This window comes from Phalacrocorax carbo, chromosome 6 (assembly GCF_963921805.1).
Source record: "Phalacrocorax carbo chromosome 6, bPhaCar2.1, whole genome shotgun sequence".
NCBI lineage: Eukaryota > Metazoa > Chordata > Aves > Suliformes > Phalacrocoracidae > Phalacrocorax > Phalacrocorax carbo.
In genome coordinates, this window is record NC_087518.1 from 55,538,500 (window position 1) to 55,557,720 (window position 19,221).

Genomic DNA, 19,221 nt, shown 5'->3' on the forward strand with positions numbered 1-19,221 from the left:
GCAATTACTAAGTTAATTATTTTGATATTTCACTTAAATGGGATGCCGTGTGTTTTTCCTGCCCCCCACACAAAGTGGAGGAAGGTGGATCTTATAGTGGAAATAAGTTTAAAAATTCACCCAATGTATTGCAACTGGTACCGCATTTTGGCAGTTTTCTTGGGTAGAGTTTAACTTGAGAGGAATTGGAAGAAAACCAGAATCTTCCCACATGCCATGTGACTCCCAGAAATAACAACTCTGTGTTGAGGTTGTTGGGAAAAGTTATGAGCATCTGAGAGCAGCAATAAGTAAAACATGTTTGTTCATCCAGGAGGAAGAAAAGAAGCCTCTGGCTAGTTAGAAAATGTTGGGCATTTTTCTCAAAGTGGTTCAAGTGAATTAAGATAATAAATTCAAGAGATAACATGTCTTCCAGCGTGCCAAATTAGAGGGATTTTTGCTTCCCAGAGATTAGAAGGACCCACATGATGCTATCATAAAGTAGACTTCATCGATTCAAAGTAAGAATATTCAAAACTTTTAGTAGTAATCATGAATAGGATGCCCATATCACTGCAAGATTAAGGATAACACTCCCAGTTGTTAGCAGGGATCCCCCCACGTGGCCAAGGCTTGTGTAGGCAAATTCTGCTTTCCCTGTGCGCAGCCTGCAGTGGAGGTGTGCGGTGAAGCCGTCAGTTATTTTAGACGTGCGCATTTCTGTGACTCCAGACTTCTTGGCAGAGATCTCTCATTTAGGGCTGAAAATATTTGGATGTTTGTCACTTGTCACAATTCTCAAATTCTGACCTGCGTGGGTTGCCTGTGTGGGGTTTGGGGTGGGTTTTCTTTGCAAGAGTTCAGCTGATCAGGACAAATCAAAAGAAGTAGCAGTGGCATCTCTCAAAAACAAACAAAAACCTGTCTTTGAACAGTTACTTGGTTTTTTTGGCTTGCTTTCATACACACAGTCATCATCTAATAAGCCTAAGCAATTTATAAGTAATCAGTGGCAGGTCAGAGCAAGGCTCTGAAAGCTCTTTGCCTGGGAATTGTTAGCTCCTGGGTCTGACAGCCATTTCTTACCGGGTGGGTCCCCTGGCTTTTGAGGCTAAGGTGAGAATAGAATTAAAGGTATGTATATGTCTAGATGACTTACATTATCGTGAATATTTCATTTCTGCAAATATCAGAAATTGAAACCAGTGGAATGAAAAGTTGGAGAATGACCTTTGATAGTTAATATTGTTCAGTATCAAATTCCTTGGATCTATATGCTGCAAAAATTTCATTACCTCTTAGAGTGTTCATTAGCTCAGTAGGCAAAGGGAAAGATAACTGTGTGGTCAAGTTTTGCCTGAATACGGGTTTGGGGAATTCTTTGGGTAACAGTGTTATAAAAGAGTCTTGCAGTGTCCGTGTTGGGGAGAATATGGGCTTGAGTGTCAGTTCTTTGAGGTGACCTACTGTGAGAAGCTGCTTTTTGTGGCATTTCACAGCATGAAATACAGTGATTTTCAGGATGAATTTTTAATTATTGTTTGCTCCTAGTTCTCTTTAAAGCAAATTAAAGATAAATACAATTACAGCTAATACATGTTTTTGTATCTAATTAAAAATAACTTCTAGAATATTTGCTGTCAGTTTATCTGTCAGTTAAGTTTATATTGCATTTAAGAAAACAAATATTTTAAAAATAATTTAAATATTGTTGAACTGTGGAAAAATTTTGTTCTTTGTGCGATCTAATAAGAGTGAGCTATAATAGAGCTAGCCATAATGAGAACCTGCTTATTAGAAAGAAAATACATTCTTTAAAAAAAATGCAGAATTGTCTGACTTCTTGAAATCAAGATGTTATATATTATCAAGCACTGATTTTGCACTAAAAATAACAAAAATCTGTATGTTCAGCACGGCTTGTAACTTATTCCTGGTAAGCTGGGGTAGGACATCACTAGTTTCTTTTGATCTTAGTTTTAAAAAAAAAAAAATCTTTGATCATTTTGCTTTGAGGGTGAAAATGCAATTGCAACGTTGTGGCTGCTTGAGGATACAGTATTAAGGAATCATATCTTTGCTGTGACTCATAGTGCTGGCTGAGCTGATGTGCCATGTGAATTGTTTGATTTTGTTCAGAGAATTACAAGTAATGGTGTATTTTATCCATAGTTGCTTCTAAAGCTTTTCTCAGGGTTCTGTGTTGTGAATAAAGACACTTACATAGCAACCTTTAGAATTTTGTTTCACAAAGTCCTAATTATTTATCTTAAAATTGTCTTTACCAGATTAATAAATACTAAGTGAGACAGCATCCTGGCAAATTTACATTAAGAAAAAGAAAAAAGAAACAGCTACGCGTGTACTCTTGTAATGTTTCTATCCTGGAAAGTGCTTTCTGCTTTCCTGTGCTTTAAACAAATATTAGAATAAATTAAATATATTTGTGGTCATGCGTTTCTCTCATTCTTAGCAAGCATAAGAGTGGAAGATAGACCTTCTGACTGTTCTGCCTACTGGCAATTGTATCTTGCAATAAAAAGTTTTCTCAGTTTGAAGATACCAGTCTGAGCTTTAGTTGTTTTGGCCTTTATTTTAAAGTAACGCTTGAGAATGCCAAAGGATACTATGGACTGAGAAGTAAAGTGCCTGTTTGCTTACTGGTAGCTGGGAAACACATTTCGTAAATAGCAAAAGGGAAATGTTTCATTTTAAGTATTTTTTTTTAACTTGGTAAATGATTTCTGCTATATCCAAATGCAAATACTATTTAAGAATATATCTGGACTGCTAATAAATAAATTCACCTTACGTGAAACAAACTGGATATAAATTTTAATTTATAAATGAAAACCCATCACAGATGGGGGAGAAAAATAAGTCTGTGCCCTTTGCTGCTGCCTCACTAAGAAAAATAGCCAGTGATTAGAAAGTTGGTCTGTGAATTATTTCCCCTCTAAAAAATCTGAGATATTTAGTTGTGTTTATACGACATATTACAGATGAATGAGTACTTTTAAAACTTACTGTTTGGTATTACAGTTTTCATACCTCACACTTTGTTTGGCCTTAAACCAGCAGGTGGCATTTGTTACTCCAAGTGCAGACTAACATAAATTCTGTAAACCCAGTGTAATTAACTTCAGTATATAGAGCAATCCTGTTGTCTGAGCTGTACTTCTGATGCCTCTGTATTGATGCAAGTGCCTGTAACTGGGATACTGCTTACACATTGTGCTAAGTATTGGGAGCATTTAACAAACTTTTGAAATATCCTCTTACTCATTCAGCAGCCTCTTGGCCTGGGGCCAGCAGCATCCCTTCTACTTTGCAGGGGTTTAATATCAATTTTCCACTCTAGCTGCTCTGAGCGATAGTGCTAGATCTCTACTAATTCAGTCTTTCCTCTGTTTTGTAGAATATCTGAGGCTGAGCAGGCTGGTAGGAGTGGAGGGACCAGGACGCTCCAGGGCAGTCTGTAGCCTAGCGGTAAGGCGCAGGAATACAGGATCTGTTCCCAATACAAGTAGAGGCGTGCCCATCCCCACATCATATGACCAGATGTTTTGTACTTTAGACCATACTTTATGAAAGCCAGTACTGTGTTCCGATTTGCACTCTGTACTCTTTCATTCTATGAAGAAGCACCATCCCTTCTGATGAAGTAACTTCGGTTTTGCTTTCTTTCTTATTTGGATATTTTCCTAATTGAACCTAAATGTCATATAATCAGGGAACGCTCTGGTTTTGGAGGAAAACAAACAAAACTATTAATATAAAATATTTAGCTCAAAGTGGAGTCAGTTGTTTTTGGTTTTGTTTGGTTTTTTCCCCTCTAAGGAATGTGCTGGTGATTTAAAATGCAGACAGGCTTCTTGAAAGAGGTATCAAAATGATTCTGGTTACTCTAGTATTTATCATTCTGGTACCTTACTGTACAGTACAGAATCTGATAGTAGAGTACAGCTACTACTATAGTAAAGAATTTTTATCTACAAGGCTTTAGTTTTGGTGAGTGTTTTACTACTGTCCCTTCTCTCACTTCCTCCCATTATCCCATATCAAGAATTAGCTCCAAGTGTGACCCCAGATCTCTCGGGTTTAATTATCGCTTGTTATGTGAGGCACTCCTGACTCAGGACGTGTAATGCTTAATTTGTCCTGACAGTGGTTTTCAAGCATAAATGTGCCTCTTAGGGGCAGTTTCTTCATATAACTGGGTGGCTAAACTGAGGAAGGATAGATCAAACCTGCATATTCTAGAAAAAGTAGAGCTCATCAGCCTGAAGCTTTCTGTAGCCAAGATCCCCTCCACAGCAGCTGCTTATCTGCAGGAGCCTTTTCTGTTTTTGTGGGAGAGACAGACCTTCAGCGTTGTTGTTTTGATGGGAAATCGGCCAGAATTCAAGCAGGTAGCTTCTCCTTCAACCCAGCCAGACACTGAGCAAAATGTCCAAGTTTTTAGTGTCTTTCATCTAATTCAGGAACTTCATCATATTCATTTTGATGGATAACCCATTAATGCTCATTATTAATCAACAGTATATTTTGTTGTAAGTTAGCTGGACCAAAATCTTTGTCTGCTGTTAGTTTTTTCAGAGACAGAGTTACTGTGAGGTCATATGCTAAATTTCTTCAAAATTTAACCTTGGATTTGAATTTAAATAAGTCCATACACTTAGCCGTTCTTTCTAGACCTTAATTGTCCAAAGGCAAGAGCGTCTTGCTTCACCTTGGCAGACAACTATTTTATGCAAGTGTAACAAAAAACACTTACACAGCTCTTGGTGCTTCCTCTTTTGCTGAAAAGTAACAGAGTTTGTACAAAACAACTGGTTATGTGTCAAACTACCTTAAATAGTGCTATGAATTAACTGTGGAGAGCTATTTGAGTAGTTTATGATCTGGAAGGACATGGACCAAACAGTCCATGCTATAAGTACTTCCAGAAGATCTCTTGTACTTATGTGAAAGCAGCTATTTCAAAGATGGATCTTGCCTAAACTTTGGTTTATCATGGAGCTATTGTGTAATCTTTACTCACTTTCTGAAAACCTCTCTCTTGCAATGTGACAATCCAGACCGTAAGCACCAGCGAGCACATCATCTTGAATGAAGCTGTAAGAAAAGCAGGGAGGAAGGAGCCGTGTTAGGAAGGAGAGGAATCCAGTTCTCTTCGGCAACTTGGACAGTTTTTTGGAAGATTTGGCTTGTAATGAAAGAGTTCTCTGTCCCCTTCTTCTCAAGGCTAGATTTGGGACTACGACTACAAGCTGGTTGACTTCAAAATAACCAGATATATGTTGATAGAGAAATGAGGAAACTTGATCTGCTGCCATGGTATGTGTACATGGAAAATTACTTCATCATCAATGATGGCTTTGTCAAATTCTGACAAGAAAACTGATGAGGAGAGTGAGAGCTTTTTGGTTGCATATGAAGAAGGAGGTGCTGAATACAAGGAGGGTTTGAATTCTTTCTTTTTTTGTGTGTGTGTGTTTCTTCTCTACGTTCTTAGTTATTTTTTTAATTCCCTTTTGTATCATCATGGATAAAGAATAAATGATGCTGTTGGACCATGCAAGCCTTAATTTATGCTTCCTGATGAGAGATTAAGGTATTAGATGTCTGCTGCAATTAAGCTTGTGTACAGTAGATGCCAGTAGAGGTCTACCGAGTGAAAATAGAAATATGACCATCATTTCCATAGCAACAACTTCCTCTTGGCAGTCCTATTTATAGAAGTGCTGCAGTCTCAGCCTTAGTACTGCTCACAGAAGGGCTCTCTAGCAAGGGTTAACCTTTTTAGAAAAAAATGTACATGTAAATGCACACTGAGACTGCATGGGTTTATTTGTGTGTTATTAAACAGTGAAGTTGCTGGTTGTGTTCATTTTGCTTATATAAATGTTGAAAAATCTTTGTTTCAAAATGGGAAGCCATTAAATCTGTAAGATATTAGCAAATACTGTTCTTCCTTCGGCGTGTTTAAAAAGAAATGCAAGCTAGCGGTATAGTGCTGGATGGATAGTGAAAATCAAAATACATCTGCTTTTTCAACAAGCCTTTTTCTGCCTATCTTTCTACCCATAATTCTTTTTGCAATATGCATGCTTGGCAAGACTCAAAACGGGTTGTGTTTAATTACATAATTTCTGATGAAAATGTTCTTTTTTTTAGTTATGAAATGGCTATCTGTATACTTTGTTTTATGTCCTTTTCTCTCAAGCTGTATACGACTAGAAAAATACACACATTTCATCAGGCTTATAGCACAGAATGTTCTTGGTTCTTTATATATTTTTAACAAACTTTAGAGTTATTAAATGCTTACAAACATTTGTATTTTATAATTGAAAATTAGACAAATTATTTCTTTTTTCTTAGATGTGTTGGCTGCATCTTTCAACTTATAAATATTCTGTTGGTCAGTAAGAGACCTGCTAAATTCAGCAAGGTCCTCAAGCTCTTAAAAATGGAGGAACCCTCACTAACATTTGTATCAGTGATTGCTCACTCCTTTTGAAATAAATAATAAATAATAAAGTTGGACTTTCATTGTTGAAATAACTGATGCATAAAGGAAAGATGTGCTCTATCAAGCCACCAGTTTTTAAAGCAAATAAATAAACTGTCTTTACTTTTAGAAGAAAGTTCTTTATTTTTCATTTATAAGGTCTTTAAGTTATTTTTCCATAGATTACAAACAAAATAAATATGCAGAAAATGCCACAGTATGTCTTTTTTACTTGTGGATGAAGGCCAGTGCTGAAAAGTAGAAATACTAATTTTAAATATATAAAATGAGAAGATAGAAAAGAATGTTTAGCTGTTAAAGATAAGCAGAACATGCATAAACAGGCAGATTGACACCCTGCTTTGTAGGTAGCCAGGAAAATATTAGGTTTCAAGATTTGGAATTAAGACCTAAATTTTAGTGAACTGTCAGTGATCTGAAATCTGTTTTGTATCATGAATCCTTTTTTCCAGGTCCCGTCAGGGAATACAGTAAATTGTCTTTAAAACTCTTGTATTCTTTGACTGCAAGAAATTCTTCATTAACCTTCATCTAAACACTAGAGAAGACACACCCAGTTTTGACACAGTGTGAGAGAATTATCAGATCTCTGTGTGAAACTAAGAATGGCATTAGATCCTAGAAGTAAAATAAATAGATTTCAAAGATACGTAGGTATGCTGTGGTTTTTAATGTTTTCCTGTTTTGTACTTCTTTGAAAGTCAGGAATTGCATGGTAACTTTACTTGGGAAACATTTTAAATACTTTAAAATTATAATGTGTGCATTTGTCTGAATTCAGTTAAAGCAGGACTGTACCAATCATGCCATTACTCAACCGTCTAGGTTTTCTGAGGAAAGGAGGGTGCTCTTTTTTTAATCCTTAATTTTTAAGGCTTGGCTGGTAGGGTAGAATTGCCTCTTAGAAATTAAGAAATTATGTTTTAGCAGAGATTATTAAAAAGAAATTGTCCAAATGGCTACATTATTCCTGATTCTTTTTCAGGCAGAAGCTGAAAGACTCTGTGGCTGGGTTATAGTGCTGTGTGCTGTTGTCTGTGGTTGGGAGAGGTACCCTGCGCGCCAGCTGCTGGGAAACGCACACAGGGTCAGGGGTTGGCCAGCGTGAAAAGTATGAACGGTTTTGTTGCCTTTATCAGATTAGCAGACCACAGCGTTAGCCCTTTTCCATGGCTATCGTCATGATGATGTTTTTTTTATAAATTTGCGGGAGAGTTCCTTAAAAATGTTTACTGAAATATTGTTTATCAAAATACCACAACTTACAGATGTAACATTCACATTCATAGCTATTACCCACCTTTCTGGGTGTTCTAATCTGTTTTAAAATATTGCCAAGATGTAGCGGCTAGAAGTTAGGGAAAATAAAATTTCTGCCTAAAGGAAATTCTTAACATTTCAGTGTTGACTTTGACTGCGAGAAGTTGGAGCTTCATTATCTCTTGTAGAACAGAAATTTTAGAAACCAGTTAAAAGCATCGAAGGAACTCCTCTTTAATTTTTCCTATGCAACGCTTTCCTTACGTTGTACGCCAGGCCAGTTTGAACTACGCGCATTTGGGAGTGCTTTGGAAGAGCTGGAGCTCTGCGAGCAAAGGGAACCGCCGCGCTGGCACTGAGCCCCTGGGCCAGTGTTGCTTGGTGAGGCACCGGGGTTGCGAGCTCCTTGGCGTACACCAGGTAGCACGTACGCTGTGTAGCCGGGGCAGCTTGGGTTTATTTTGCAGATAATAAGAACAAAGAGTGGATTTTCAACACTTTTTCAGCTGTAGAAACTAATAGGAGACCTGGATGGCAACTGACTAGTTAGTCTTAATGTCTCCAAACATTAATTGTTTTAGATATCCGACCCAAAGTAGGCCATTTTTTTGTAACAGAAAGGCCACAGAGACTGTGGAGTGAAAGTTAGTTATTCAGTGAAAGTTAGATGAACCTAATGAGGCTTGATGTTACATGGGTCATACCTGGGCACAGTTTGACACACACCTGATGTGACTTGCATTGAGTGGGCAGAACATCTGGATGTTGATGGTCTGGCTGGAGCACAGCCAGCTTTTGCTCTTTTGGGAGGGCGTACGAGCTTAACCACAAGCACTGCGCAGCTTTAGGTCAGAGCTGGCTCAGGTTCTTCCAGCTTGGAGCAAGAGTAAGGTGACCTCAAGTCTGTTTGCACGTGTCTGGATAAGCATTTAATTGTATTTAAAGATTTGCAGACTGTTCTAAGGAAAAGCAGTGCTGGCTAGCAAGAGGAAATCCTAAGACAAGCAGAGCCACAGGATTTTGCCTTTGATAAAGCACCATCCATTGCCTATTACTAAGCTTTTGGGCAGTAAAATACTATGTTGGAGCTTGTGGACTCTGTGCTTCGTATATAAATTATTAAATACTTGGTGTGGGTGAATTAATGTTGCATTGATTCAGAAGACTAGTATGTCAATTAGATGAAAGATTAGGTAAAAGGAAATAGAAGATCCCACCTTTAAAAATCGTGCACTTCATTTGAAGACACTGAAGCCCACATGGGATGTGAGCTTCAGAGAGTCAGTGTGCTAGTATCCTTGGGCAATGCCAATCAATGCCAAAAATTTCCAGGATTGGGAAATTGTATTACTGTCTGTGTATAAATATGACCAGTACTTTCTTTTCATGCTTTGCGTGTGGAGAAGAACTTCTATAACACTTTTTGGCAGTAGTTTGTAAAATTCTGGCAAATCCAAGTTTTCTCTTAGGATAACTTTTAACAATCCCTTTTGGATAACCTGTTTTCACTTAAACCAGTTCACATCTGTGGTCTCGAGGGTGGATATTTCTGCTTCCAGTTTTTGGCACCTAATTCAAGTGTCCGGCTTAGTCACTTGAGTGCATTCAGAGCTCTGAATTTTGGTGGGCAGAGTTGGTCTCTGGCAGTTCCCGCATCTCTCCGTTGACTCTAGAGGATTGGCAGACCCTAACTTATGTAATGCGATGTGAGTTTTGGAAATTGCCCTCCCTGCAATCAGGGAAATGAAGTGGTTTGCCTGAAGACTTGTGTGAAAGGTAAGACGTCAGTGGTGTAAAGGCTCAGAACCACGGGCGAGGAGAGAGACAAGATGAGCGCACCATCATACCGGGTGGCTTTGTTTACTGGAGAAAACAGCCAAGCTCAGAGAAAATAATAGTCTCTTGGAAGGATCCTTTAGATGCCCAGAGACGCGGAGTAAGTTACAAGGGAGCACAGCTGTACAGTTCCAGAGGGGCTATCCCAGCCCCAGAAAGTTCACCAGGCAGGGAAGTAAGCATCTTGTTGTTGCCTACGTGTTTCTTACACTGCTGTATGGAAGGTGGCATAGCATTACTCTGTCATAAAGTGTTTGGTTATATATGGCACATAACACATACCCCCTGCCTATTTGTGACCCCTGATAAGGTAAACTGATCCCCGTGGTCTTTGCTTGCTCTTGTTTCTGTCAGCAGAGCCTTGAACCAACAGGGTGTCGCGGAAGCCAGCGTTGATCCTGCAACGAAGCAGGTAAAAGGCTGGAAGGCATAAAGTGGAAAAGGACCTGTAATGGGATCCAGGGAAGGCTGCAGCGCCTGACCCTGACCGGGGAGAGCAGCCTGGTCACCACCAAGATAGCAGGTGCTCACTGGGGTTTGCAAACCAGTGTGTAAAGTAGAAGTGTTTAAACATTTGGTTTCAAATTTTGAACAGGTGCTGGAGGAGGAAACTACGTTTCCAAAGGGCGTTTCTGTGCTTTGCACAGAGTCTAGAAATTTAAACTGTTGCGTTGACTGAGGCCGATTACAACAACTCTGGAAGTGTCCGTTAGGAGGAATGTAGGCAAATCTGTAAAGTCTGTCCCTCGGCGTTTTTATTGTTTTATCATTATCATGGGCGGCTTGTCATCATGGTTGTTTTTTTTTCTGAAGCAGAGAGCTGTTATGAAATAGTTATGTAATGGCCAAGGATGGATATCTGCTGACATTTGAAAACTATTCAGTGAGAAGTATGGTGGTGAGAAATGAGAGGTATGTCTTTAACACGTGTTGACTGTAAGACAGGAGACAGATTGTGGAAAAGTTATTTCAATCTTTCTTAAGAATAGCCTAAATTTTTAAGAAGCTGCATCTTACATGTGCAGAGGATATGCTGGGAAACCTGCCTAATGTATGTGTTTCCATTTTCACAAAATGAATATTTAGTATACCCATTGTAAGCATGCAAAATCACATAATTTGCAAATTAATAAAGTTTAATGTTAAATATAGCTTTTGATTTATTTCCCCTATGTTCTGTGCATCAAAAATTATGCTTTCTAGCCTTAGTCTACAGGTGAAAATACTCAAATTTCTTGTGAATGAAAAAACTCTCTTACGCAGTTCCAGGAGACTTGCATGCAAACCGTTTGCATAGGCAATGTCAGGAGCTGGTGACCGTGACTCTCTGACTCTCCTTCCAGCTGCCTTTGGGGCTGGGAGAGTGAGCGCGCTGCTAGATAAGGATCTGCCAGCGCTGGTCGTTCTGGTACTTTATTACTGGAAAAGTTAAATGCATTTGGTTTGTTCTTGGGAGGAAGTGGAACCCAGCTTGGATGAGTATAATGCAGTCGTCTTTATATGTACATTAGAGTTCAACTTCTTCAGTCTGATTTTCCTCAAAGGAGGAAAAGAATACTTCTCCCCTCAATAATAAAACAATAGTTTCTCCATCAATTTTTGCAAGCAACCTCCTTGCTTAGAAAGGTGTTCAGTTGAAAACAAGAGGTTATTAATGAATAGATTACAGCTGGTTATGTTTGCTGTGATGATGGTAGTACTCCATCTTAACAACAGGGGAAGGACTGCAGAATAGTCACTTTTCTTTTTCCACACATGGTTGTGGTTTTAAAAAAAAATAATCTGCCTTCTGATCTTTACTTCTGAACAGGTTCTTTGTAGTATTTTAACTCAAAATGTATATTTAAATACAAAATGTGATGCATTAGGAAGCTGTGAAAACACAGGCTAGAGCAAGTATTGCATATTTTTAAATAAAAAACACTTTCCGATTGACATGGGAAGAGACTTTGAGCCGTATAAACCAATACATGATAGAGCTTTTCTTAACAGGAAGTAGAAGAGAGTAGTGGTTAGAACACACTGCATACAGGAAGCTTGACACATGCATAGCTCTAAGTGGCTCTGGGTTGTCCAGCTCTCTTCAGCTATTTTCTCTTTTGCTTTTGTAAAAATCACCAGTGTGTATAGATGGCAGCTCAGAAGGAGGTACCTTGTAACCAGTGCACAGGGACAGCCACAGCGCTGCAGAGACTGGAAGGTTTTGCTAATCGCCTTTTCCATAGGCATTCAAAGAACGGTGCGCATGAACAGAGAGCGGCTCTGGAAAATGAGAGCCAACATTGCTCTGAACTTGCTGTCCTATGGGACAAATCAAGTAAGTAGGGGGTTTGTTTGTTTTATGGATATTCGCTCTTCAGTGTGCCTAGCAAGTGAAGAACTTGCATATTTGTAATCGAATACAAACACTGATCTGTGATTCGTTCTGGGGGCAATTTTACAATTCATTACCTAGAGGTATTAATTTGAAGAACAGCGTGTTGCGTCAGGCAGGGGGAGGTGGGGGCTGGTTCCTGGACCGGTGGCCAGCAGGAGAATTCATCCCCTTGTACCTTCTGTCCTCTTAAAGCGCAGATCACTTGTTTTGGCAAGCCCCCACCCCAATTTTTACTTCTAAATTGCTTCATTTATTTTCAAATTAAATCAGCTAGTTCAGCAGAAATAGAAAACTCATTAGATTGTAATGTTTAAACTTTGGAATAGGCAGGCATTGCTGCACAGATTAAACTTCTAATTATAGTGCTTTTTATCATTCATTTTATTTTAAGGGATGTATACATCAGAACGTGCTCTATAGTGGTAAACAATACAAAATTGCGTTTGGTTTTAACTATTATGTATTAATTTAGTGTGGGAATTTCTTAATTAGTGAACAGTTTATAATATTGTATGGATTAAAACTTTTCATGATTGCATTTTGGGTAATAAAAGTGAGAGATTTCAAAAAATATCACAATCTAAGTAAACTGACATTTGATTTTCTCTTGGTTTTTTTGTCTTTTAAAGCCATACATTATTTTGCAAACCCGTTATTGTCTCTGTGGCTAAATACTCAGTTTAAAATATTATAATATGGTAATTGATGATAATTTTGTTCCGGATTTCAGATTCATTGATGGATTTGAGCTAACACAATTATTTCAGCTGAAAACAGGCCTTATTGGAAATGCTTAGCGTCACAGTGTTGCCATGAAGAAAATCAATGTTTATACATCTCCCTGCTTGCAATTTAAAATATTACATGAGTAGGGAGTGAATCTGTTCTCAGAGGATAAGCAGTAAACATGGAAACAAAAAGGTGTTAATGCATTGACCTAAAATAGATTAAATCTAGGTCTCCCAAATGAGATGGGAGAGGATCGACTGGTTTTGTTGGGAAGATAAATGATGAAAGCGCATAAATTCTGAGCTTCCACTTCTCCAAAATATTTTCAGCTTGGTAAGAATAGCCACATACTTGTGTTTATGTAGAAGCTCTTTTTTATGTAAATAGCTATTTGAAAAAGTAACACTGAAGCTTTTTTATTTATATAACATGAAGAAAAAAAATGGTATTGACCTACTGGCACTTACGAATTGTGACCTGTTTATATAGAAGTCTCTACTATTTTTTTCCCCTCTATTTAAGGCAGGCTTCCTCATATGACATGCTTGATGAGGAAACGGACTATCGTGTCTCTTGATGATAAACATGGTGAAAATGGCTGTTCCGCAGATGCTATTTTAAGTCATAATTAAGCACAGTGGTTGCATGCAATTTTTCTGAGCCAAAGTTACTGAGCTGGTAGCTGAATGGTGGTTGATTATGTAGCTTTGGTTTTGGGGTGAAATTCTGAATCTTTATCCTGAACCTTTACTCTCAATTTGTAGAGCATTTGTTCAAAAATGAAAATACTGTAGTTATACATGGACTAAGTCAACATTTCAAGATTCTTATTTCACTACCACTGTAGCTGAAGGAGGGATAGAGAAGATAAGGAATACAGTGGACAGACTCTCTGCCTACTATTTAATTATATTTTTAGAAAAATATGTGATCTGTGAAAACTCTTTGTGAAAAATGAAAGAGAAACAGTTTTGTTTGGTTTTGGTTTTTTGGTTTGGTTTGGTTTTTTACCTGAGAATTCAATGTCCTAGAATTGCATTGGGTCACTGTTTTAGAAACATAGTGGTGTTTGTCTTGTAGGGACGTTTCAATATTTTCAACTACTCTGCCCATATCACTGCAACTTACGGATTGTTGGTGTAAGGTTTTAGGCGAGGCTCCATAGCAGACAGTTACTGTTTGCTCTTGAAATTCCAGGCAAAAGCAGTCTTTAAATCCTGAAGAAAGTTTGGAAAGTGACTTTCAGAATTTTTTTTTGGTTTAGGTTTGAGGTAGAAATAATTTGAAAAGGAAGTTAAGATATTTATACCTTCTGCTGTAATGAAATACTGTAAAAAGTCTGTCTCTATGCATGTCCTTTTACAGGCAGTTACTACTGAAGGGTTCGCTGAAGGGGAAGGAGCTGCCCCTTATTGGGTGGACTTTGTGTTTGTGTTGTCAGTTGTCTAGTGTTGTGGGTTCGAGTAATTTGCCAAGTGGTCTATGGCTTTAGGGGTTTTGCAGTGGTTAATTTTGAAATTTAACATTTTTGCTTCATTGTTTTGATATGTAAACCATATAATCTTTCCAAAGTGCGTTGGATTCTCGGTTGATGCATGAAATGAATGTGTTTTGTAAAATCCTCAGAATCCAGCAGGGCAGAGGTGGCTCAGGACACCGCGGGCCTTGGAATCTCTTTTTTAAAAGCTGACTGAGTGCACATGTGGTTGTACAGCCTGAACCGGTAACCAGGTCAGTTGTGCTGCGCAGCCAAAGGTGGAAGGGATGTGATGGTAGTCATCAGAATGGTGTATTTCATCCTTAGTTTACACTCTGACCACTTGCAACTATATGGAACCCACATTTTGATCTTTGTTTTGTTTTCATAGTTACTCTTTGAAAGATTAAAATGGGAAAGGAAAGGAGAACGAGGCTGCTTGGTTTTAATGTAGAGGCACTAAGATCAGTGTGAGTCTTTTATTCTTGAAATGATACAAATATTTTCCAAATCTGTGTGTAATAAGAGAACACATTAGCAACTTGGTAACTGAAATCATCAGGAGAGTCACCACTGTTTCATCTTTCTGTCATCTTCATAGTCTCTAAATTGCAAATGGATGGGTGATGAATAGTCAAAGGAATATTATTTGGGCTCTAACTGATTCAAAGTAGTATCAGTATACTTCCAAATACCATGGAATGTCTTACAGAGATTTAGCTGAATAATCACTAGATTTGTATATGTGTAGAGAAAGATGCACGTGAGATATGAAATAATGTACAGAGTACATTGTGTGAATTGATTAAAGCTTTAGAATAACTACTAGTTGGGTACAAGTCAACAGATAATTCTGGTCTAAGGTTGCCATGGAAACAGCCAGTGCTTGATATAATTGAGAACATCTTAAAACCTCCTGGTGTTTGCACGCTTTTTTTCCCCCCTGCCATTTTGAGTTGCTTTAGACATGAATAGGTAGCATTGGTCAGAACAGAAGTAGTTAATGAGCAAAACCAGATATCCGTGTCCTGAATATTGATTTTGGTTTACTACTGGTATCTTGTGCTTCATAGTTTTTTTGCATCGCAAGGAGCTTGTAAGGAAGAGCAGCTCTCTGGATTCTGTGTGCTCTCTCTTTCCAGTTAGTGTGTAAGTGTGTTTAGAGATTGAAGCACTGATTTTGTAGAGATTAACATACTTCATCAACTGTTGGATTATTATTGGGAGCAATATGTTTCTGAAAACTAGCTTTTCAGCATGAATGGTAAGTCTTTTCTATTACCTTTGACACTATTTTTTTGTTCCGTCTTCACAATCAGGAAAAATCTACCAGGCTTCATTTCCTCGTCTGCATAGCTGCATCGACTACTGATCTCTTTGTTTTTGTAATCGACTCAGTGTGGGTTTCTATTCAAAATTGCTAGTCTTAAAATTTGCAGTTCTTATTAAGCATTTTGCTTTGCATAACTGGTATTTAGTATTTGAAATCCTATTTTAAAGCTTTCTTTTAGAAATAACTGTTCCACATCATGAAATAAGGCAACAGAATCTGATTTGGGAAGTTTTATAATTGAATGATGTATATGTCAGTTCACTTAATTTTCTGTTCCACTCATAAATGATTTTATCTGAATTGATATAAATAGAGAGGCCTTCTGAAATTATTATAATCACCACCTAAAAATTCTGAACCGGTTTTTACTGTGTTTCATCTATTCTTCTATGGTTTTTATTCTTTCTAAATGATGGGATAGCAGAATAGTTGAGGTCATTCATGGAAGTAGGGGAGGGGAGTCTTGTCTGAAATGAGAGATTATAATAAACCTTGTAAACTTAGCGGGCAGGTATTTGCTTTCCAAAACCACTGTGACTACTTGTTATAACGTAGTTTGAATTTAATGGAATTATGAAGTACTTTATTCTTACTTGGAATATTATTGACAGTTGTATCTAATTATATAAATTCTGTACATTTATTTCCTTAGAAACAGATATCCTTTGAAAACTGTTCGCAAAAGCCCAAATATATTAGTTTCTGAAATGATGCCTTTTTGTTTCAAGCAGATCGTCTGGAGCTTTGGAAAATGACTTAAGAGGGTTAGAGATTGCTTGAAAAGAAAAAACAGTTAATCACGTATACGGGGTTTGTGTGTGCCTGTGCGTGTGGTTCTGCTTTATCCTGCAAATTTAAAGGACTATTTTTATGAAGGTTTCACTTTTGTACATGGCATGAGATAAAGAGTGGGAGGAGTCATCCCACTGCCTTATCTAATATCAGCTTATATATACTTATACAAATGTGTTGAGGTCATCTTCTCTGAAATGAAAAGTGTGGCTGTTGTTTCCTCGGTATGCAAAGCATGACAAGGTTCAGATGTCAAAACCGGTATAGATATAGGACAAGGTTTCAGAACTCGTACATATATTATGGAGATTTATGTTACAGCATCATGGCTGTTGAAGTAAACCAAAATGCGGGCTGTCCCTGAAAGAGGTGGCCCACCTGCCCGGGTGCTCCCCGCAGCCCTGCGGGGATGCTGGCAGGCGGGAGCCCGGCGGGGAGCTGGGTGGCGTCGGAGGCTCGCGGCCGGCCCGCGCCTCTGCCGCGGGGACGTGGCGGCAGCCCGACCTCCCCGCCGACACCTGCCCTTGCTCAGCCTCTCTGGAAAGTCAGGGTGAAACTACTGCCTCGCTGCATTACCTCGGCGACACGCGGCCGCCTTCGTCTACTGATGGAGAGGTCTCTCGTTGGGTCGGGAAGTGGCTGCTTTTCACCAGTTGCCAGGCTGGGTCTTCCATCACCTTTTCCTCTGTTTCTCAAACAGTTAGGTTGTAGCTTCCACAGGAATTAAGGTTTCTGGAAATCAGCTCTATGAATTTTTAATTTTGCTGCTTGTGTGGTGGAGTTTTTGTTTTCATTTGGTTTTGGTTGGGTTTTTTTTGTATTCTGTTATGATTGAGTCATTTTAAGGGAATAAATTTCTTACAAACTAGGTGAAAAAGAGGTTATAGGTGTCTCGATTTTGTTTTGCTGGTTTTCTTGGGGGGGTTTCATCGCGGGGTGGGGTGGTTGTTTTGTTTTCTTTTCCCTTGGGCTTTATTCTGCAATTTGCATCTGTAGATTTCATTCATCTTGACATGCAGGCTCCCGGTTTCATTAAAAATAGAAATAAATAGCTGCAACTTTTACTAAGTGTCGGTTCCCAGTCAAAAGGATCTATAAATCAGAAGTCTAATTTTGACAAGGGAAAGGTGACTATTTCCTCCACCACCAACTGAGGATTAGATTAAGCCTTTGCTGTAAACATTTCCTCATTTAAACCACTTCTGCTTTTCAGTGCACCTTTGTGGTTGTCTTCACTGCAGCAGTGTTACATTACACCCTGCCAGTGGACAAAATCAGATGTTCTCCTTGTGAAAGATTGCCAAGATGCAAGTGAAACCTTGATGGAAAAAGTGATATATTTTCTTAAATTGCAAGTAAAATTGGCTGCCTCTTGTTTTTTTTTTCTTCTTCTAGGAGAGCTCTAGTTATATGAATTTTTTTTTTTTTTTTTCTGGAAAGATGTGAAAGAAGGAAAAACCATTTATCTATTTCTTTGCTTTAGGGTTTTGTTTTGAACAGCAGAACATTCTTGAACATCTAAGACTGGAAGGCCAAGTAACTTCGGTAGCCCCAGCTCCCAGGTCTGAAAGGTGCTACTCTGCTAGATCTTCTGTTTTGCTAGGAATAGGCTTAATACTCCCAAGTATCACCAAGTGCCTGATGGGGCTAGCACTTTCAGATACTGCAAATAGAGGTAACTGCTGATACAGAAATTTACACTCATAAGACAGTAGTTACCAAATGGGTGCGGAGGCAGATGGAGCCGTATGAAGAGAGAGTATGAGCAATGCTGGTAGACTCTGCTGAATTATCGTCCACCTTTGTGTGCACAGGAGTGCTTCAGGAGTGAGGGTGAAGGGGGGTAGTGTCAATATCTCAGTTATGTGGATTGGGACCATCTTTTAAGGACAAGGGACAACAAGCAGCAAGTAATTATTCCCACTGCTGAAAAGCCTACAGAAAATGGAAGGATGCCGTGGAATGTCCAGGTGCCAGAACTATACATCTTCCTGTATGCATCTCATGGGACCAGAGGTTTCTTCCTTTCAGAAATTCCCCTGCGGCAGCAGACTAGGGTTATTTCTTAGGTGTTGACGTGGGTTCATGTTTTGTTCTGATTCTTGTACAAAATATTTGAAAAAAGAAAAGGCAATACAAGATTTGCTGCATTGACGTAGTTCTTAAAATGCATCCATACAGTGAACAGTCCCCCAGGGTGCTTGGTTTGGCATATAGGCAAAAAATTACTTTAAAAAAATATAGGGTTTTTCTTCCACAGGAAAGGGTGTTTGGTATGTTGTAATCTTGCATCTCCTGAACTGTGACTTACTCTAATCCCTGTTGTTACATTTCTTACGTATGTTGTTACCAGCAAGATTTTCTTCTGTCCTTGGGTTTTAGTTTAGGTCTCAAATTGTTTATATAATTATTTGTTGCTGGTTCCTCTAAGAGGGCTGGTACTGCTCTTGCAAGCCAAAGTTCGCAACACAAGTTTCCAGCTTTAATTATTGAGGTTCTTAGGGGCAGTTTTGTAACTAGAATAATGGTTTTGGTGTTTTCCTTTATTCATTCTAGTTGCTGACAGATACTCCAGCCCATTAAGAATTCATGTGATTTAGTTTTTTCCACTTAAATTTTTTTGCAGGGTTTGCAGCTCAATTCTGTACAGGTTTTATGCCTGCCTTTTATCCAAATAAACACTGACTTGAACCAGTTTCTCTCTGAAGTCCTATTCTTTATCAGAATGGATAGTAAACACTTTTACCTACTTTTTGCCTGCCCTAATACTGAGGCAAACAAAAACTTGTTGTTCACTTGATGTGTTGAGTTGTGAAATGTGTTTATTTACATAAGACTTCCTTATTCAGGAAGTCAGTCTCTCTGCTATTTAAGGTTATAAATGAACTTCTCCTGCT

General features: G+C 38.5%; 1 protein-coding gene across 5 annotated transcripts in view; it reads left to right on the plus strand.

The window, feature by feature from the left end:
• Positions 1–19,221, plus strand: part of PRKACB (protein kinase cAMP-activated catalytic subunit beta) — a 74,610-nt gene that overhangs the window by 25,322 nt on the left and 30,067 nt on the right. The window contains exons 1-2 of one of the 5 annotated variants that reach the window (XM_064455409.1): positions 10,443–10,528; positions 11,842–11,933. The exons of 1 other annotated variant lie outside the window; for it this stretch is intronic. In XM_064455409.1, coding sequence (XP_064311479.1) covers positions 10,458–10,528; positions 11,842–11,933 — 163 coding nt within the window. In that variant the 5' untranslated portion in view covers positions 10,443–10,457. Of the gene's footprint in view, positions 1–10,442; positions 10,529–11,676; positions 11,934–15,282; positions 15,464–19,221 lie in introns of those variants that run through there. 3 more of the 5 variants (XM_064455412.1, XM_064455408.1, XM_064455411.1) reach the window with 3 other exon arrangements.